This window comes from Pteropus medius, unplaced genomic scaffold, assembly GCF_902729225.1.
Source record: "Pteropus medius unplaced genomic scaffold, Ma_sr-lr_union100, whole genome shotgun sequence".
Taxonomy (NCBI): domain Eukaryota; kingdom Metazoa; phylum Chordata; class Mammalia; order Chiroptera; family Pteropodidae; genus Pteropus; species Pteropus medius.
Genome location: NW_024356249.1, coordinates 4,201,714 through 4,223,858, shown reverse-complemented (window position 1 = coordinate 4,223,858; position 22,145 = coordinate 4,201,714). Strand labels below are relative to the sequence as shown.

The 22,145-nt window shown below is 38.7% G+C and overlaps 1 protein-coding gene and 1 long non-coding RNA gene across 5 annotated transcripts in view; one reads left to right on the top strand and one right to left on the bottom strand.

Moving 5' to 3' along the window:
* The window catches only part of LOC120601240 (uncharacterized), a 95,419-nt gene that overhangs the window by 69,973 nt on the left and 3,301 nt on the right, over nucleotides 1-22,145 (top strand). Inside the window, exons 3-4 of one of the 2 annotated variants that reach the window (XR_005652408.1) lie at nucleotides 18,162-18,280; nucleotides 18,988-19,067. This is a non-coding gene — a long non-coding RNA (uncharacterized LOC120601240). The remainder of the gene's footprint in view (nucleotides 1-18,161; nucleotides 18,281-18,987; nucleotides 19,068-22,145) is intronic. The other variant, XR_005652407.1, reaches the window with a different exon arrangement.
* Nucleotides 12,390-22,145, bottom strand: part of PTN (pleiotrophin) — a 91,964-nt gene continuing 82,208 nt past the window's right edge. For 2 of the 3 annotated variants that reach the window (XM_039861035.1, XM_039861036.1), the window contains exon 5: nucleotides 12,390-13,144. In XM_039861035.1, the coding sequence (XP_039716969.1) occupies nucleotides 13,089-13,144 (56 nt within the window). In that variant the 3' untranslated portion in view covers nucleotides 12,390-13,088. The remainder of the gene's footprint in view (nucleotides 13,145-22,145) is intronic. The other variant, XM_039861037.1, reaches the window with a different exon arrangement.

Below are 22,145 nucleotides of genomic sequence, written 5' to 3'. Positions count from 1 at the left end.
GGTATCAAATATGTCGTTATCATTAGGTAGAAGTTCTTCTACAGCACCTGTTATAGCCTACGTGTTTGTATCCCCCACCCCTAAAATGTATGGATGTTGAAACCCTGATCCCCAATGGAATGATATTAGCAGTATGCGTGGGTGGGGTCTTTGGCAGGTAATTATGTTCAGGGTAAACTTCCTTGATGAGATTAGTGTCCTCACAAGAAAAGAAAGAGACCAAGCTTTTCCCCTCTCTCTTCACGCCCCACCCTCTCTCATTCTCTCTCTCTGTCCCCTCACCTCCCACACGAGGACATAGCAAGAAGATGGCTCTCTGCAAACCAGAGAGAGGAACCTCACCAGACACTACATTTACTGGAACCTTGATCTTGAACTTCCTAGCCTCCAGAACTGTAAGAAATAACTGTTTATTGTTAAAGCCACTCAGTCTATGGAATTTGTCACAGCAGCCCAACCTGACGAATACAGCAGCATAGGTCACCCTTTGTTCCTTCAGGCAGCCAAATGTGGGGTGTGAGGGCAAGCGCACATGCAACATTCCTTTGGCAATGTGTTAGAGTATTTATTTAAATAAATGATATTTTAAATAAATAAATTTAAGACAGGACAGTTTGATTTATGTTCCTGGATAGGAAAACTATGTGAGTGATTTTGATGGAAAACCCAGAGGGCAAATTCACTTTGTTGTGTATTCTATTCAATTACTCAGGATATCGATGGAAAGACCACACCTCTTATATATTTTCCACATTGTCAAGATATTTTATTCCTTCATAATACTTACTGTGATTAGTGTATATTGGAGTATCACTACAAATGAGCCCCTGATGCAACAGGATGACAGAAAGAAACTAAATCTCACTTTAACTATGCTATCCATCTCTCCCCTATTAAATTTTCCTTCTCAAATTGACCTTTCCATTTGAGAACAAGGTCAGACACTTTGATAATGACACAGTCTACACGCACATTTTCAACGAGCCTTTATGCAGCTCATATAAATACTGTAAGAAGTGTCATTCTGGTCTTGAAGATTTTTCTTGATGTGTAAGAACTCTCTTCTCCCTACTTATCATCTTGACGTCTCTCTTTACTCTCATAAAATGTGAGAAGAGGCTTCTTTCAGAAGGTTATTAAAGTTTGTTTTGCAGTCCACTGGTTAGAAATGAGATTTCCTAGTAATTTAATTTCGATGTGTTTCCTAACAGGTTTAATTCTATTCATTCCAATAAATATCAGAGTAAAGAAGTATATATTACCATGAATACATATTATATTACTATGAAGTTGATGATATTTGAAATAATTTAATACAGAGCACTTTCTACTCTAGTAATTTTAATGACCCATATCAACCATAGAAATCTCAAAAACAGTTACATGAAACAGAATTATCGCTTGGAAAAAAGGCAAGCTGCACACTAGAAATTACCCCAGGGGGCAGCGTCACATCGACTGATATTTCATGGTATAAGGGCTGACCCCAACTGACTCAAAGATTGAATTATCATCATACTAATACTAGACATGAATCATCATGTCCATGTATTAATTTATATTGATGAAAATAACAAAATAACTCAGGCTGCGATACTCATTTTGACATGACATTGATTTTCTTCCTAGCTGTAGACCTAACGGTGGTATGAATATTTTCTCAGTGAGATCAGTCCTGTCAAGTCAGTGGTTTGGATGTGGTAGGTATTTTTGCTTAAGTTTCTTCCTCCCCTGAGCATGCTCATAATGGCACTACAGTAGGGGTTACTGCAGCTCTCTCCTTTCCCTAGGCTGCCCATTCCTCATCACTGCCCCCCACCATCCCCACTTCTTATTCTGACCCCCACATCCTCGTTCGGTAACTCTGTGACATTAATTTCACACCACTCAATTTCCTGACCTAACAGCCGTTCTTTTTAAGGTGGCTTTGCATGTGACCTATTAAATGTGGATTTCATAGATTGACTTTTAGACGATAATCTATTTCTTTTTAAATTGTTGGAGTCTGCTTCTCTGTAGACTCCACCTACAGATTTTACCTTTTTTATTAAAGGTAAAAATAATTTTATATAATTGGTTAGAAACTGAAATTTGGTAACTGAAAACAACTCTGAAAAGAGAAACAGATTGGGAATTATGAAGCAGAGTTCATGACAGATGGCCATTAAAGAAGCCAAGTTCAAAGTAGATGTCAGGAAAAAAAACATCTCAATGACTCTTGAAAATGATGTGACATCCTTTTGAGAATCACACATTTATGACCAACTCTAAACAAAAGGCAGTAGAATTTAAAAAGTGACAAACCCATATATAACTTTTCCCACCCTAATAGTAATTTATAATAAGAAAAATAATGACATCGCAGTCTGGAATAATCACTTTGACATGGAATTAATTTTCCCTCTTATGTAGAGATTAATATCTATTTCTTCAGACTGAGCTAACCTTATCGATCACATAGACAGTAGCTGTGGGCTCCTTAAATTCGCAGACAGCACAGGCCTGTGGACCCGGGAGATGTCTAGCTTCACTGTTACAGAGAAGAAACATTCCTGCTAAGCGGAAGGATCTTGCCACAGAAAGTGGATGTTAAATATAAAAACAGACACTGGGAAGAAAAGTAAAAAATATGATCGCTCATCTATGAATCAAAAAAATTTATAATTTTTCTCTCAGACGTTCTAGTATCCTCTAGACTCACATATCTTATAGATGAATCTAAAGCAGTAGCATGAGGCAAATCATCTTCAATAGTCCTAAATATGTCAAACTCAGCTACCTAAATTTGTTATTATTTGTGAATATATGCGTGTGTATATTTACTTATATATCTTTTTCTTTCTTTTTTTTTCCAATTTTACTACCTAAAGGGATAATCTCAAGAATTGGGTTATTAGTGGTATTTTGAGAAATCTAAGGTAGAAATAATCAAAAATAAAGAAAAAAATAATCGTAAAATATCGCTTGGTGTAAAGGTTATAAAATTTCCTGAAACTTCCTTCCTTCCATAGTATCAATCTTTATTCTCCCTGATTTTAAAAAACAAAAATTTATTTTGAGTGGAGAGACTTTCAGATCTCAGCTATTTTTCCTCTACCTTATGAAAAGCTGCTGTCTACAACAGGCAAAGATGCTTTAAAAATAAGTTTATTTTTTTACCATATGAATAGTATAAAAATTAGTCAAGGTCGTATTTATTTCTTAAGAAAATTGAGAAGTTTAACAATACGAAGCACTGACGAAAACAAGGAGTAATGGGAACTCCCACGGTCTACCAGTGGGGATGGAAATTTTGTACAATGAATCCGCCAGAACTTGCTACTGAATCCCAAGGGCCTGTCTTGAAACTCTTTCCCCGGCATCTGCCATAGCTGCCCATCGCATCTCCTCCCTTGACTGACATATATATGCATTGCCATAGTGTCTGCTAAATCAGAATGCCCAAACTTCAGGGCAGCCTGTTCCACAGCCTGGACCTGTCACTGAGCCCTTTCCTAATTAAGGTCCCACTCAAAGTTGACAGTTCTGTGTCACCTATAAGCCAGAGTAGTAATTGCTAGCTGTGGAATATATTAACTCCATAACCCAAAGAAGCCTAACAGGCCCTGTGCTTCCTTTGTGTGCAGATGCAAGTGGGAGTCATTCATCTTTTACTTTAGAGCAGTCAATGTCCTGGCAAGCCCCTTACCATTGGACCCCTAAAAACTTCACTGAAGTGTCGGTCCCCTGAATTTTCATAGGGCTTATCTTTCATTATTTATAGCACACGTGTCATGACAAGGTCTCCCACCTACGACCCGCCTATTACTCATCTTGCCTACTTTGCCTGATATCATGGACATAATCAATTGGTCTGATGTTTTATAGGATGTCCGGGTGGCCCAGGTCTCTTCAGACTAGATGATGACAGAGAACGAGAGTTAACAGAGACTTGAGGCAAAACTATAAATGAACAGGGTCTGTTCCATTCACGCAAACTGTGTCTGATCCTCTTTTCTCATTGGAATCAAAACAGACACAGTAGCCAGATCAATGGCTGCCTACAGTGTACCAGAGCCATCGTTAATCTGCCCCAACGGTGACACCAGTTCTGAAGAGCAGCTTCACTTGGGGCTTTCGTTAAGCTTGCAGTAGTCTACAGTCCTTTTTCAAAATCCTGTCAGTGTTTCCAGGGGCCAAACTGTTCAATCAAAGAGAGCTAGGCTCAGGACCGCTCCCTAGGTGCCCTTTAGGTTTATAATGGTGGCACTCGTCTCTACTCTGCGCCCCGAGGATGTGATACTGGTTTTGATTAACTACACCGGCCGCAATAGGAGGGCGGTGTCTATGACATCATTTACTTGAGGCCAGTGACCCAACACGGGAGTTACTCTCATTGCTAAGATATCAATTCCAATGATCCATTATGGGATTGGATAAATGATCACTGGGTGGGCATTTACATGGAATGGGGCCCCGTGACCTGAACTTTATCCACGGCACCATTTTTGATTGTTCCCGTAAGCCCCCACTCAAGCCAGAGGCGGGGGTAGGGAATAATGACGATTTTGATCTCTGGGTATCAATCTCAAGTCAGACGCTTTGTCAGTTTCTCAAAGCGTGTGGGTATTCTCCTTTCCCCGGTGTAAGGTCACACTTTTATGTGTCCACAGGTCCATCTGGGGAAGGGCTACAGGGATCATTCTAGCATTTTCTTGCCACAGTGTTGCACTCTTTCCTTCTCGCCACCTGGACATCGTTGCAGTCATTGGGTTCTGAATACTAAAATGAGCTCGGATTCAGTAGCTTAACAAGGGATCCTAACTCCATTGGGGGCAAACACCCTCAGCTTCCTGCTCTTCTGTTCCTACTTCCTCCTGGTCGTGGGCGTTCAGCAGCGTCATGGTCGATTGCCTTACCTTACCATTCGTCTCTAGAAACACCAGGCCCCGTTCATCATCACCCAAACTCTCTGATGGTAAAGTCCAATTAGCTGCCCTGCAGGCCTTGCTGGTCATTAAGGTAACCACAGCCACCTGGCTGCTGACTTCTAAGCATCCATGCTGTGGTTACATTAACGCAAGGGGGACTAGCATTTCAAACCGAGAAAAGAGTAGAAGCACAGGCACTAGGGAGAAAGGAAAGTGTGTTTGCAGCTTGGCAGAAAGGGCAGCCTAGCGCTTGGGAAGAAAGGCAGATCCCAGTCGTATGAAACCACATGGACCCACTGAGGAGTGCAGTTAACATAGACCCATTATTATGATGCTCTGTTCTGGCCTATGATTGTGACTTCCTTTGGAGCAGGGTTCTTAACTTACAGTACTTGAAGTAAATCTGGAGGTCCATGACGTAAATAGGAAAAAAATTATGTTTATTTTCACTCATCTCTAATTGAACCAAAATTTAACATTTTCTTCCATTGAGATTGTAGACAACAAGCCACAACACTGTTAATAGTGTTTGTGACCCTGTCACGAATAGAAATCACAGTCTCATCATATTATAGTTGTTGCCAACATCTACAAATATCATATGCATCAATACTTTCAGTCATTATTAGTCTTAACTCTAGATCTTGTTATTCAATGTTTAAACAGTGAAGCAAAATATTTCCATATCAAAAGTTTGTTTTCTTAGTATGGTAACTGTATTTCAATATGATTTTTTTTAAAGCATTTAAAAACACTATTCTGTGAAGGGCTCCGCAGGCTTCTCCAAACTGCCAAAGGAGTTTATGGAATAAAAAAATGTTAAGAACCTCTCCATTAGAATTAGCATTTTGGTTCTAGCTTTCTTTATCTCTTTCTCTATCAAATCAGTTCTCCAACAGTCTGCAGGTAGATGGCTTCATCTACTAGCTCTCTCAAGGGTTCTTACATAATTGATATCTAGGGCAATTCCTATCGTTGTGTGGGTAAGATAAGAATTTTTGCATCCCGTTTCTTATTGTTTTCTATTATATTTAAGTGAATCCCCCCATCTCAGCGCATACCTGGAGATGAAGGGGATGATAACTTCAAGCAGGTAGGAAGGTTCGGAAGGGCTTACGTCTGGAAGCAGAGATCGTCACACATGGATGGGAGCTGCTGAAGGGAGAAAAAGGAAAGGAAAATCGAGGAGGAGACAAAGTTGCAGGTGGTAGGAGGGTAGTCCAGCCCAGCAGACAGGACCCAGCACTCAGCATCCGGAAGATACAGGTGTAGGCCATGGATTCACCAGAGTCTAGCATCAAGCAAGTCCAGAAAAAAAAAAAAAAAAAGAAAATGTTTGCTAAAATGTAGCCTGGGGAACAGGGAAGCAGGTACTTTAAGATGAGGCAAAACATGGACATATGTACCCTGGCCTGGAGATTTGATTTATATCAGTCAAGTCTGTTCAGATGTGGTAAGAGATTGACAGAAAAACTACACCTGGAATGGGCATGGTGTGATGAGAGAGGAAAACAGCCCAGGTTAATAAGGGCTAGAATGCTGGGATGACTGCGAGGAAGTTAATTAAGGACAGGGTGGAAAAAGGCAGGAAGTTGGAGGCATTATCTCAGATGTAAGGCATGATCCTAATTCTTACACCTGGGACACAATGCGAGCCTGAGGGAAGATTGGCTTAATGTGCAATTTCTTATTATTGAATCAGAGCATGTTAAATAATGAGGAGAGGACGGTTCACAAAGCCCGTATTGGTACTAAGTCTGCTCGTCAAAGTGACCTGACTCATGCTGATGGGAACGGAAGACAGTGAAGGCCGAGGACCAGGATGTTTATGACAAGTGGTCAGCTCCAAATCTGCTTCACTCTTTGAGCGATGTCTACACTATGTGACATTAGACTCCCAAAACATGAAGCAAAATGTGTCATTAAATCAGATCTCCTTGGATCACAAAGAAAATCATAAGGCAACAGTGGTAGAAGAAGAGAAAAAGAAATACTCAAGAGAGAAAATGACCGGGTGGCCAGAGGCAAAATGTATGACAGATCCAAACGGCCTTTGTTATTTCTCAGTTGGAAAATTCCAGTAACTCCCTAAACTGTCCCCCCATCTTAAGTGCTTCTTTATTCAAATGTGTCTTGCAAACCACTTCCAGGTGACAGACTCAAATTCTTCAAGTTACTCGCTTCAGTCTTCTAAAGAATACCAACATCTCTTCATTGCCTGACAAGTGCCTTTTCTTTGCATTCAAATTTCTATACTATATGATTCCAACACGTGTCAATGCTTGTTTCCTCGTATTCTCTATTTTTAATAATTTAATATTAAACAATTAAAATAATTAAACTAGTTAATATTCTACTACTCTATTTTTAATATTTCTTTTTATTTCTGACAAGTGTGTCCTTCTTTGAAGAATTGTTCTACTTCATTTCCGTGTGATTCTGGTGGGCTGCCAATTGGAAAACTATGTATGGACTTTTGGCCACAGGGTTGTTACCAACCAGAGTCCCCTTCTCAGTAGGAATGTCCCAGGAATGGAAGGACACAGAGGGACTAACAGTAATGGGAACTGAATCATGTGAAAAATTCTTGGGATGCTCAGATGTTCAGAGTATTTGTGTTCTATATCTTTCTATTTCTTTTTCTTTTTTCTTTTTAAAATTAAATTTATTGGGGTAGCATTGGTTGGTTTTTAATTGAATACATTACCAGTGACAAGTTCAGCTGATGCCAAAAATAAATTCTTCTGCCCAAATGCAGTTTATTTCCCACCCACTTCCTGTTACTATGTCAACCTCATCAACATGGATGGGATTTACAAATGTTATCATGTAAAAAAGTACCTCATTTATATATTTTGTTTTACTTAAAATTAAATTTTCTTATACCTTACTATATTTTAGGCCTTTTTTCTTTTTAATTAATTATTATTTTTTTTGTGTGTGACATTGGTTAATGAAATCCAGTAAGTTTCAGGTATATCTTTCTTAATGTTCCTCTTATCCTCTATTCTTCGCCAAGTTCTTCTACTCGATTGTTTGAATTATTGATTATCTTTTCAAGAAATCATTTAACACATCATTCTTCCTTGCCCTATTGAGCAGACAAACTAAAAACAAAACAAAAAAATTATTTTGTGCATGCCCACATACACTTTGGTTTAAGAACAGTAGTTTCTATTACTTGCAACCAAGGAACGCTAAATGCAGGAATGAGAAGGGGAGGGCTGCTGGGGAGAACAGGGCACAGACCCCCAGAGATTATGGAGTAAGTGAAATTAATTATTGAGCTACGATGGCATAAAAATCAATGGGATTGACCTTAATAGTCCAAAGTGGGAAATTAAGAATCCACAATATACAGCGGAGAGCTGGTAAATAAAATATTGACCAAGTTGCCTGGGACACTGAGGGTGAAACTTTTAGGGACTGGTGGATTTTGTAATACACTGGATAAATTAATCGGAGTTGGAATTATGAGCTCAAAGGTTAAAGTTGTCACTTTGAGGCATGGACAAAAATCCAGAGTCTTCTTGTCACCAAGCCCCAAGCATTTCTTTTTTCCTAGTTGTCATAGGACTAAGATTGATCAAAATTATACTCAGAGAAGGATCAGTCCGCTTGTTAAATCAGATCTGGTCAGTTGAGAATGTTGCCACCTATCTTACATAAATCTTGAGGAAATTAATGGGATATGAGCTGTTTAGTAGCTATGTTAGTAAGGATTTGAAAAACCTGAAGAAACCTGAACTACCAACGCTCTTGGCCAACATTCCTAGTTTCCTCTCCTGATCGAAGAAGCAGTGTCTCTCACAGAAGAAATAAAATGATTCCTCTGGCACCTGAACCCCGTTAGTGCTGACCTCATTTCTCATTACTTTGATGATCTTTTATTCCTTTTCCCTTTGATTAGTCCATCCATGGAGGTCTGCATTCCTTTGTGTTGCGATATTCTTGAATTACATTATTTTATTTGAGTCGCTAACAGGATTGAACATTTTACTTTAGTTTTGGTGCCTTGTTGGGAAAAGTGAATGATTGGGAAGAACCAAAACTGTGAGGAGGGGGAGGATTTATAAGGTTTGGATATGTTTTTCTCTGATTAAAACGTTCCACACGTTTTATTTCTAGGGAGATTGGAGTCCACATAAGTTTGAGGCAGGCATCACTTGCTGGATGCTCTGAATAACATTACCCCTTTCTCCTCCTGTAAATATGTTCCAAGACTCTGTACCTTCTTCGACAGACCTGGAGCAATTACTATCTGATATTAAGGTTTCCAGATGTAAGAAAACAGTGTCATCTTACTTTCTATTTGACATGGCAGCCTGGGTCAAATGGAGAAATACAGGAGAACAACATGTTAATACAGGGAAAGGCATGCAGAGGAATTTTGCAACTCAGAAATAACCTTGTAGACAGTAAAGAGCCCGTTTTACTCCAAAGAAGAATCTAAAGTTTGGGTTTATATGAGGAGTGTTGGAAAATGACTCCCCTACAACCTTGTCTTCTGAACGATTCCTCTTTTAAAAGCTTAAGGGTTAAAACTAATTAAAAGCAAGCCAGGGGGCAAAAATAAATAAATAAATAAAAATAAATAAAAAGGAAAACGAGCGCTTTGATATTCCATGTCCAAGGATGTTTATCTTATTATTTTTGGAGATTAATGAGAAGGAAGCCCTTTGCTTCACTCTATTAGAATATTCCATGGCTAAAGGTTGATCGAGTCCTAATTTTTATGTTTCAGAACTATTCTAACCCATTTCCCATTTGCCCGGAGAATACACAGTGGCGGCGCTTGTGGCTGCAGCTTTTACTCCAAGATAACTCGTGGAGAGCAATCCTAACCTCACCCCAAAGTTCGCCACAAAAATATCCCACTTTTATTATTTTTGCATCACCCTAGTCTATTGATAGTCTTTGGAAACAAATGACATCATTCTATTTATAGCATTCTGTTTTTAGTAGTGGTATTTCCACTACTAATGGTAATTCTCAATCGCGGAAAATGTCAAATCCTAGAAAACGTAGCATTCCTACGCTTGATGTGAACATTGTTCTGGAACAGTTGTTAGCCAAAGATTCATTTGATGAAACAGATTTATGTATACATTTCTGTTACATTAGGATTAGAGACAAATTCTGTTGAGCAATAATTCCAAGAACAGTTTTTACATTTTATTTTCACAATGAAAACTAGTCAGATTTGCTTCAGCCTCAAAGAGCGTGTTTATGTAAAATTAAATTAACACTGGCAGTGAGCAAGTGGCACTTTTTTTTTTTTCTAAACGGGAAATGGGTTAAAATAATACAGTTTGTGAAAGGTAGTATTTTCTATTGCTTCATTCAGTGCCTCTTAAAGCATATTTACTGCTGTCTTTCATTTAATGACATTATAAAATAATTAAAGACTTTCAGAATTGTGGAGCCAAGAGTTACGTGTTATGGGGACAAAATGTGTATTTCGTATTCCTAAAGAAATATCCATCTTCTCTATGGGAAAAGAATTGTAGCCTGTCTTTCCTTAAATAAGGCTCCTTATATGCAAGGACCAAGAACCAAAATTAATTTTTTTATGCTAATGCCTTCTCACCCATACAATTTAATAGAATTTCACTTGATAAATATCCGAAGTATTAAATTCTGTTTGAGGTTCTTCTCCTACAGAGTTAACAAAACGTTAGGATGTCTTTCCAAAAATATATGAAGTCAAAATGTCTTTAGCCAAGATCCTCTTCTTGATAATACGTATATATAACGAGTGTGACAGCATTCACGTACTTAGGATAAATCAGAAAGCCTTAAAAGAGGACAAATGTGGAGGATTCAGTCACTGAGCTGAACGAGGACACTTTCTGGTCACTGAAGGATTGTTTTTCTAAGGGTTGGGTGAGGTAGCTCTACGCACTTCAAATTACGGGAAGAAGGCTTATCACGCTCCGAGTCCATTTAAGGAAACACAGTTGACATTTTTACATTTTCCTTTCCTTCCTCAGGGCTTAATTAACTTTAGGGTAAAGTTGCTAAAACTTAGAACATTTGGGAACTGATGATGGTCTTCGTTGTTTTTCCTTTTTGTGAGAATCGGTGATTTTTGGAGCTTGTCTTTTTGTATTTATGTTTTCAATACTTGGGTGCGATTTAGCAAGGTGTTTAAAGCTGAGGCTGGAGTAGAGTAACTCTCCAGACTTAGAGGAAGTCTTACTTTCATAGACTATGCGATGGAGATCAGCATTCTAATCCTCTTTAACAGAGAATCGGGGACTTATTATTATACAGTTTGTTAGAATTCATGCTCAACACAACAAAGAACCCTGGCTTCTTCCGATGCCCTGTGAATAAAGAGGGGTGCCACAGTTATTTACAGGACTAGGCTTCTTTTGGGAGATTTTGTTCTAGTTCACCTTAGCCGATTCCTGATTCACAGGCTGCTATTTCAGCTAAATGCTGATGGAGAAGCAATATTAGGTGAGAGGCTAACAAAATGCGCTGCAGACTCTTCCATCATCCCTATCCTTATGGGACTTGGCTGTCAAAATATCCACTCAAGACAATGCCTTTCTTTCATCTACTCCATCCATTCTCATGAGTTTTATTTTCCTATTAAATTCTGCTTATGAAAAGACTGCATTCACTATTCATGTTTCTGTCATTTGCACTTTACAAGGTCCTCTGCTTATATTAAGCACCAGTCTATAAATTGTTCCGTGTATGTGCCCAGAAGCCCATTCCTTTTCTTACCAGCTCCCCCTCACCACTAGCAGTTGGCTTTGACTTAGTGGGGAGGTATGGACCCTCCAACATTCTTAGCTCAAGTGGAGTCTTCGATTAGATGGTAGAAACAGTTTAGCTTTGAAGATATCCTGGCTGCATCATCGGATTGGCTTGTAATTATTTTATGGCTAGCCTAAGACATGTTGAAACCATCATTTCTGAAAATGGACACAGTTATCTTAGTAGATAGGTGTTTGTTTATTGCATTTTACCACTTTAAAATTAGAGGTGACTTTTTCAGGAGAAATACTTTGATGCTAATCTCAGATAATTTCCAAGACTTTATTTCCCTGAATAACAGAAGCACAGAGCCCAGTAGATATGGGGGGCGGGGGTAGTATAATAGAGTAGAAAGTCTTGGTTTATGGAAATCAAGCACAAAGTATCATTTTGCATTGTGTTACTGATTTGGGATTTGGTACTGTGGAAGCCCAGATTTATTAAATACAAGAAGAGCATTTTCCTAACTGCTAGATCACTGTGGGACTTTTGTTCAATTCAGGAGCACCAGTCTAACCCACTACATATTGACAGAAAGTTAAAAATATATAGATATAGACGTCTATATAAATAAACTCTCTAGAACATTCGTGCTCAAGAGCGAGTTAGTTTGTATGATAAATTCTCACTGCTAACAGGTTGACTGGGGGAGTGTAGGTGGCAAATGCAGAAGGGTGACAATATCAAATTATTGCACACAAAAGCACCTTTTTTTCAGCATCACCTTGATTTATTTTCCTAGTCATTTTTTTCCCTCAGATGGAAAAATAGTTTCATCAAGAAAACAAACGTTTCTGCCAAAGTGAAACAATTTCATGTTTTAATGCTTTTCTTAAAAAAAAAAAAAAAAAAAAGTCGACACTGAACTAGTGCATGCTCTGCCCCCTCTCCCTCCTATGCTGACTACAAATTTTTTAATCCACTGGCAGAAATCAAGATACTTTCCTCAAGTGGGATGATTATATTTTATTGCTGCTTTGTTTAGTATATGTTTTTCTTGATTGGGAAAAAAAAGTCTAGGTGAAAAAAATTACCTAACAAGAGAAGTAGTTTACATGGTCATAACATTTAACTTGCTGCCAAAAGAAAAAAAAAATGTAAAAAAAAATTTAAATGTAAAATATCACATAACTTCAAAAAACTTACCTCAATTTTCTATCACTTATCATGTACTATAAGTCAACTTTCTAAACAAGATTACAGTCCTTTATTATAAGCCCCTAGTGGTACTATGGTATACATTTAAAAAACGCTACTACAAAAATGTTCTTTTCTTTTTGTTTCTGCCTATTGTATACTTAAGCTATAGATAATTTTTGAATAAAAAGCCTACAGTAGGTATAAATGTAATAGTTAACTGATCCTGTTTGCTGATGTCCTTTTATGTTCCACAGAAGGTGGCCTCTTTTAGTCCAGCATCTTCTCCTGTTTCTTGCCTTCCTTTTTCTTCTTCTTCGATTCTGCTGCAATTAAAAGGAAAAAGAGAAAGAAAGAAAAGCAGCACATTAGTAAGCTATGGGTGGAAAGCTGCTTTCCTTATAACTGGCCAGCAATGAAATGATTAGATGATAGACAAGGTACCTTTGTGTGTGTTGTGTATGTACCTGTTCTTGCCAAGAGAGTGCCTATGAGAAGAGGCAGAAGTGATGCAGTCTAGCTCTACGTGAACACCTATTAATGCCTGTTATCTTATTGGTTGCCCTGTGTAATACACAAAATGCTGTCTGGGGATCCCAGTTGAGGAACAGATACACGAGTCATCTCTGAGAGAATGAGCCGGGTCACTGCTCAAAGGAGAGCTATGAGAGCTTTGCTTGGTCCCTCACTTCCCGCCTTCTTTTTCCATGGGACTGATGATGAGCATATTTTCTGATGGACAATTTTGACGTGCTTCCGCTTCTGATTTGCCCTCTGCTTCTATAGTTGGCCAGCTATTCACATATGAAGGACCAGCTATGAACTGCAGGGAGCTTGGACTCTGTAGGGACTTCTTCTACTCTTGAGTGAAGCAAATAGAATGTACTAACCTGGGCTAAACCAGGTAAATAAAATTATGAAGTTTTAAATCAAAAGACTCTAACCTTTTCCATTTAATCACTGTGCCATCTCCCTTTTCCTAAGCATACGAGAATGCAGAATAGATAGATCATGTCAATTTTGGCTCCAAAGATGAGAATGGTCAGAATCCCTGGGCCGGCAAGTGAAAGGATATTGCTAAATGCTTTCAAGATCCTTCCCCCATTTGGTCTACAGTAGTGGCAGAAACCTCTGGGTTAGGTACAGGCTCTGGAGCCAGACTGCCAGAGTTTAAATCCTGGCTCCATCCCTAAGTTATGAGACTCGGGGAAAGTTCATCTATGTATTTTTGTCTCAGATTCTTCACCTGTGAATGGACATATGAATAGTACCACTTCACAGGGTTAATGTCCAAACAAAATGAGCTGTATTAAATCCATTGAAAATAAAGCATGGCACAATGGACTGCGCTCAATAAAGGTTAGCAGTTATCATTAGTGGGATAATAGACTAAGAACAAGAGGTCATTTCTCTATATTATTAATAGTCTTCATCATCACTAGGACATATTGACCGAACAGGTCATTGAATGTGCTAAGCAACGGAGGAATACTGGGACTAAAGCAATGGCCAGCAAGGATCAGGGCCAAGAGGGCTCTCGGATTAGCGATGAGGGGAGACATGATGCTAATCACAAATGTGATACAAATCCCACTTTATACTTAAGCAGAGCTTTAACTTTTTCCATTCTTATCCTCATTACCAACTCAGATAAGTGCTAAACTTCATAAACTAAGGAAGTAGCATTCCTACAGCTTCCTTCCCTCAAACTTCCAGAGTGTACCACACACGATTAGGTCAGGACTTGCTAAAATCCTGCTAAATTGCTGCTCACAAGTATACGTTTTGTTCATGCCTACCCTGAGCTTCTTCCTTTCTATATCAAAGAGACTTCACACTTTCACTCTATTTTTGCTTGTCATTATAAATGTCTCCTTCTTTCGACCCATGCAAGGTGAGATAACCAGAACTTCCAAGTTCAAGGATACCTATCAGGTCAAAGAAAGTTTTCTGTTTAATCTCTGAACAAATAGCCAGTGACCGAACACTTAATAATGCCCAGTCCTTGGTTGCATTTTAAGCACCAGTTGTATATCAGAATAGTATCCTCAGGGAATAATCTAGGATGTTCACTGGGTGTAACTCTGGTTTCCCTTGTCTCAATTTCTCCAAATTCCTTACTGGGGAATGCTCTAGCTCTTCAGTACAGTGAGTGTTTGTGGCAAGAATCGGAATAGTTGGGGCGGCATGTCCCTATTTCACACATAAGTCTTAATGGATGCCTACTGATCAGGTGTTGGTATACATTTATTTAATAAAGCTTGAAGTTATTCTGATAGTAAACATTATTCGATCTAACTAACGTTGGTTGTTCATTTCAGGGAACATTTGGGAAAGGGACTCTCCCCTCAGTTCTCCTTGGTAAAGGAGAACATCCTCTTCCTGTTACCTGGGATGGACTTTTCTTTCAAATCCATTAATGAACACTTTGCTAAATAAAGAAATCAACCTATTGCCCATCTAATCTGCATAATGTCAATCAATTTATTATCTCTTTTGACAAACTGCCAAGTCATTATAGCATTTGTTTGACACACTGCAGAACTTAAGTCCACTTTGGGCTCCAGCTAAATAGAAAAAGTGAGGTTATCTTCAGTGAAAAGCAGTGTGAAGAAGGAAGAATTTACATTTGCGCGAGGTTACTTTGACTTCTCACATAACAAAGTGTTCAAAATTTTAGAGTAAAGGAGAAAATGGGGTCGATACTATTGCTTCCGATCAAAAGCAGTTTTTTGTGTGACTTTTATGTACGTTTTACTGACAGACTAAATGAGCTCTGTCGCTACTTGTCTCTGTGGCCTCAAAAACTGTGAACAACCTTTCAAGCTTTCCCCGGTCTGTGTGAGGGTTTTTAAATAGCATCATGGAATCTGTGACCCTTAAAGAACCTAGTTCAACTCCCCTATGGAATGGATGAGGAAATAAAGACCAAAGAGCATCAGTGGTTCCTCAAGGTGCACAGTGATGCGGCGGCGGAATCAGAGGGGAGGCCATTCCCCAGCGCTTCGTCTGACGTCTGCAATGCAGCATCGTCTCCGCCAATCACATCCGTGGTAACTACCTATTGGTCTCACTTTGTGCTTCTGTCTCGCCCATTGTTCACGTCACCTCCCGTTACTTGAATCTCTACATTTAATGCTTATTTCCATCCCTGAAGCCCATGATTCTTTTTCTCTCCTAGTCTTTGACCTTCAAAACCAACACCTCATTCCATCAATCCCACACTTCCACTGCTACCTCCGTCTTGTTAATGCCTCTCATCTTTCAAGTACCAGTTTTGACACCCCTTATAATTTGTCGACTCTTTGCTTTTATTTAGAAGCCATTTCTCTTTATTTCCCCTATCAGAGCATTTATCTCCCGTGAGAGGGCAGAATCTCTACTCACGGTTATATCCTCTGCCCATAACAGTGCCTAGTGCGCGATAGTTGATTAGTAAATGTTTAATGAAATAAATAAATCTGTAGCACGATTTGTGCTCATGCCTCACTTGCTCACCATACATGCATCTTCCTTACGGTGGTTCTTTGAATTTTCCTTGGTAATTTCCATCTCAGCCTTTACACATTACGTTCTTTCTACCTCAGCATTTTTTTCTCCTACTATCTCAATTTTGCTTAGCCAACATCTACTCATCCTTAGGATCTTAGCTTCAATTTTACTTCCTCAAGGAAGCCTTCCCAGAGCTCCCAGGTTAATTAAGCTTGTTTCACCCACAGTGAGCTCCTTTCATTGTGCCTCTCATTGTTCTTACCAAAATGAGAACCGAACTATTAATTTCGTATCTCATTATTTAATATGCATTTTCCTCGTTCTAAGAGGGTAGAGACTGTGTCTATCTTTTGCATCCGTGTCTTCAGTGCCTTGTACACAAAAGGGGCTCCTGAAATGCTGGTTACACACAGAGTGAAGAGATGAACTCTTGAATGGGAAATAAAAAGAGTCAGTCCATCAGTATATAGAAAATAGTATTTTCGAGAAAAGTAAGGAGTGTAAACTCAATCAGAATCTTGCAGTGTTTCAGTTTTTCTTCAAACAAGAATATTTTATAAAGCATAAAATTACAAACATATGTACATAAAATTTATCCAAATTTCTCAACGCTTTTTTTTTTTGGTCTTTTGTTTTTAAGTAGGTAAAAGTAATATCCCGTTTTAGTAGCCTTTCAAGGTTACAGTAAAAAAATCTTTACTATGAGCATGAGGGTCATGAATTGGCCAAGAGCAGGGCTCTCACTGGGTAATGCAAAGTGCTTTGTAATTGAGTCATCACGACTACTCTCAAAGGTTTTAAGAGCCAATGGGATCACCATTTGATGTGACACAGTAGGGCACCTTAGTTCACACTGAAAAGAGTCAAGGGAAGAAAGTATACACATGCTACACATCAAATATCACCCCAGGCTACATGTCACTCTTCCCCATCTGCATCAAGGCTGTAAAGCAGAAATGGATGTATATAGGAAATGAGCTATTGTCAAAATGTGTGAGGAAAGAGCACCTGCCTGAGAAGTGACTCGCACGGTTCCCTTGCTTGATCCCTATCAAGATGTCATTGTGATGGAAACTCACAGTGGTGTCCCCATGGCTGTTTTAACTTCCTGGGTTTACAATCTTGCATCCTTTTGCAGGGCAGTTTGCAAGTTTCCGAGGGATAGTACTCACCTCTCATGGTAGGTATGTCGACATTTTTATTATTTTAATAAAATCAAGTTGTTTTAAGATACGTTTGAAAGTGTTCAGAAAGTCCTAAGACTCTCCTAAAAAGAAATACCCTAGGAAGGATTCAGGCTCCTCATATTGCTATGATTCGTACATAGCACCTGGAGCGCCATCTTTCCCACTTTCTATGTAGAAAACTCAAAGCTAGCCCAGACAATTCTTTCAATGCATAGGAGCTGCTGATAGCAAAGAAGAGTGGTTGTCAGAAGAGGCATAGGAGTTAATCTGAGCCATGCTACAATAAATTCTGAGCCCATAATTTTTTTTTATTCTGAATAGAAAACAAAATCTGGATGGACACTTAAGTAATGAGTGGCACCACGGCCATTTGTTTGGTAAAGCAAGGAAGAAACAATTCCATTAAGACTACATCGAGAACCAAGTCTTCGCCTGGGGAATTGCTTTTAATCGATGTCTGCCATTTACCGCCTCTGGGATCTTGGACAAATCAATCATTCTGCACCTGCTTCTTGTAAACTGGGGATAATAAAACCTGGTATATCCTCCCCACAGGGCCATCGGGAACATCTGGCAATTACGTTCTCTCAGATCCTATTTTACTGCTACTGTTCGAAAACAAATTTGTTTAGCAAACATACGCTTTATATCCACTCTGTATCAGGCGCTGTTCTAGATGCTAGTGTAAAATGGCAAACGAGACTCAATTCTGCTTTCATCGGGCTCACGTTCCAAGTCACGTTTTCAAGATGGTTCGATGTGAGGGTCTTTCAACAACGTAAAGTATGTATTTATATTAAAAGTATGTATTTATATTAAAGATCATGTGCATGTGGCAGCTATTTTTGTCAGTTGATAAAGTATATTACACTAAAAATTCTATTATATTATTTTCCATGCCATTGCATATATTTTGAAACATGACCAAGTAGTATTTCTTTCTGATGTTCCAGCCCACATTTTTTATAATCTTTTTTCTTTGGTTGGTCAGGTGGCATGCTCTCACTTTTTGTTATTATATGTCATGATTTGATGTGGTTTTTTTGCACATAAAGTGTTGTATGTTCAAGTTTGGCTTTAGTATATATTATTAGAAGAGGATCTACTGGATCAAAGAACAAGATATTTTTAAAGCTTTAGATATGTATGAGCAAATTTACTTTTTTAAAGGAAGTACTAATTTAAAAATTTATCAGCAACTTATATGAGAGCCTCATTCTCAAAAGGCCAATAATCAAACAGCATGCATCGTCTCTTCTCCATCTATTCGCTGGCCTTTTTTAGGAATGGGACTGCCATGTAGTCGATACAAGTAAACATCCAAATTTTAATATTAGGGAAATCTTGGACAAATAGGGTTGTGAGTGGGCCTTGAAAGAAAGGTGTCAATTTAAAGGTTTTTTTTAAGATCTTAAGGGGGAGACGTTATTCCAAGAAGTGGAAGAGTTGAGAATTCTGGAATAAGCTTATCTTCATTTCCTTTTTTTAAGATGGCATGCTGTATATACAGAAAACATAAAAAGGAGATTAAGATACAGAATGATTGAGAGGAGCCTGGATTTTAACTAAAGTGAGTCAACTGTTATTACCAATCTATATAAAATGAATCTGGGTCATGAAAACAATGGGAGGAAATATTAATTAGAATAGGAAGAAGATTTTCGCATTTTCTAAGAGGTAGAATTCATCTACGAGGAAGCTAGGGACACTCAGAAATGGACATTGGATTCAGAGATCAATGCCACTGGACAGGGACAGCTGGCGGTGTGCCAGAGAGATCACTAATGCTTAGCTATGGAGACTCATTCAATAAAGCCTGAGAACCGAGGAAGAAAAAGGATTGTATGCTGCCAACACTACTATCACAAGGTAAATACTCCCAAAAGCCTGGATATCACCAAGATCCTGTTAATGCCTCAGAAGCCTATTTAAAGAAACTTGTCTGTACTTAAGAATTATCTGCCCTGTCACCTAATCCCTTGCACCTTGTCAGCTGTGACTCAGAACTGATAATAAGGCTTTTTGCATCGTGAATATACAATACAGTGATCTATCTAGAATCCAGGTGCTAGTCCTGGCATGGCATTATATTTCCCAGTATTTCAGTTTAAATTGAGGTAGCATATAGGATACATGCCATAAGACCGGAAGAAATTTTTATTTAAAAATCAAAAGCATAGTCCTTTAACAATGCTTTTTAATATGTCATTCTAGATACGGGTCAGTCCAATGTCTGTGTAGTAATTCTGTTGTTTCTTCTTTGATTTCTTATGTTGTAATAACCCCGCGTTTCATTTCTTCTTTTATGGACTCGATGCATTTACTTATAGGATTATATATGGAATACATACATACGACTGCTCCTCAATGCTGCCCACATGCTGATACCTGTCCTTTATCTCACTGTCCACCTTCTTTTTCGCTCATCAACTCTCTCTTTTATAACAGTACCTACCACTCCCTCTCAACTATCTGCCCTCCCACAAATGTTTGCTTTCCGATAGCAAGTAGATGTGAACAAAAGATATGCATCTGTGTCTGGACACAAACTAACCATGTCTGGACCCTTTAAGAAACCTCTGTTTTGCCCCCATTTACTTTTGAGGTGACTCAGCACTTAACTATATCTCCTCAAAATAGAAGTTTCCGCTATGAAAACACTCGTAAGTAATGTAGATTTAACTGAACTTTTAGTGGATGAGGAAATTATTTTGCCAACCACACAGAACAAGCTTAATAAAAATCCTTAAACATGTCAGTTACTTTCCAAAGCAACTCACCCAGTATCGGCAGACAAGCTCTTTTCCCTTCACCCGAAGACTCTTCTCTACAGCTTTTTCTGTCACTCTTGCTCCTGTCCCTCCATTTCCCTTTCTTTAAGGGAAGCAATTGTGATATCTGTTAGCTTTTCTAACCCATCGACACAGGGATGCTTTTCAGGATGCACTTTCTTTATAAATGTGTTGGAATTACTCCTTGATCTGACCTGTATGCAAGTGTATAGCAGGCAGAGACTCCCCAAGCTAAACCCCTATTTTTAGCTCAACACGTCTACGCCATCCTTATGCATTAGCTACACCTGTTCATTTGTTTGGAAGTGTACAAACATTAAGCATAAAACAAAAAGCTGAAAGTTTTTGTGGATTACTCCTTTGAGAGAAAAGCAGTGAGAAAGAGAATCAGGGGTACTTCATCTGTACGTCTTTCCAGAAGAAAATCAAAAGCTACGTACATGTGTGTACATGTGTGTGTATTCAATATTCACCTGCTAAATTTTATCTTTTTCATCTTTGGCAAAAAAAAATGTTTTTAAGTACTAAATAAAATTGAAGAGAAGCAAACATAGTTAAACAAGGGAAAGTGTACAAAGAATATTTAATTTTATTTAGGCAGCTTTGAGAATGTGGATATACTAATGTCTGTAAATGTGTGGGCACAATAATACACATTTCTGTTAGCTATGTTAGAGTCTCAGGCTCTGTGTGTGTGGGAGGGTGGGGTGGGTGGTTTGATAGTTGCTATGTGCTGACGTGTCTGGTAGTAACGGTGGCCCTAAAAACATTCCCACGTCCTCCAAAGTTACTTTGAAGAACTCTATGGAGTTAGGTAGGATAGAGCAACATGCTTAAAGGCTCCTGTGAGTGCATACACAAACACTCACACCACACACACACACACACACACACACACACACACACACACACACACACACACACAAACCATAGAAACCATGGATGGGGGAAGTTAATGTTTGGATTTTCTCTGTTCAACAAAAGCATCCACCCTTCCTCTATCTGTAGACCACTCTCAAGACCCAACACTTCTAGACAGTGATCTCCCCACACACAGATTCACTGGCTTTTTCCACCCCAAAGCAGGAAAGAAGGACATTTATTTCTGACACAATAATAAATATTTAAAAGCTTGCTTCTGTAACAATGAGGGCACAAGTGGAAAATTCTCATATTGTAAAATTTCATAAATTATATCGGTAGCCTAAGTCAGAAATGGAAACGTGTTATTATAAATAATAATGAAGTTCCCACTTAGCACATCATTATTTTCTATGATCATATCTGATGTTTAATATTATACAGCTGGTGCTACTGGAAAATCAAATGATGATTTATGAAAAAAGGGGAAAGCTTGAACTCTAGAATATTTAGAATTCCAGTAGGTACAGCCCCACAAATCATGTTTTATTTGCTTCCAAGTGGACTTTTCTTTTCAATTGTGATGGGCTGAATTACGTCCCTCTCAAAACCTCATGTTGCAGTCCTAAACCCCACACCCAGAATGCGAACATATTTGGAGATCGGGTTTTTAAAGAGGTAATTCTGTTAAAAATGAGGTTATCAGGGTGGGCTCTAAAGCTGTGAAACCTGTGTCATCATAAGAGGAGAACATGTGAACACAGACACCCACAAAGGGAAAACGATGTGAAGACACGGGAGCAGATAAGCCATCTATGAGCCAAGAAAAGAGGCCTGGAAAAGAGCCTTCTCTAGAAGGAATCAACCCTGCAGAAATCCAGATCTCAGAGTCTAGTCTCCAGAATTGTGAGAAAATCAATGCCTGTTGTTTAAGCCCCGCCCCCCAGTCTATGCTGCTTTGTTATTGGAGCGGCAGCAAACTGATACATTGCTGA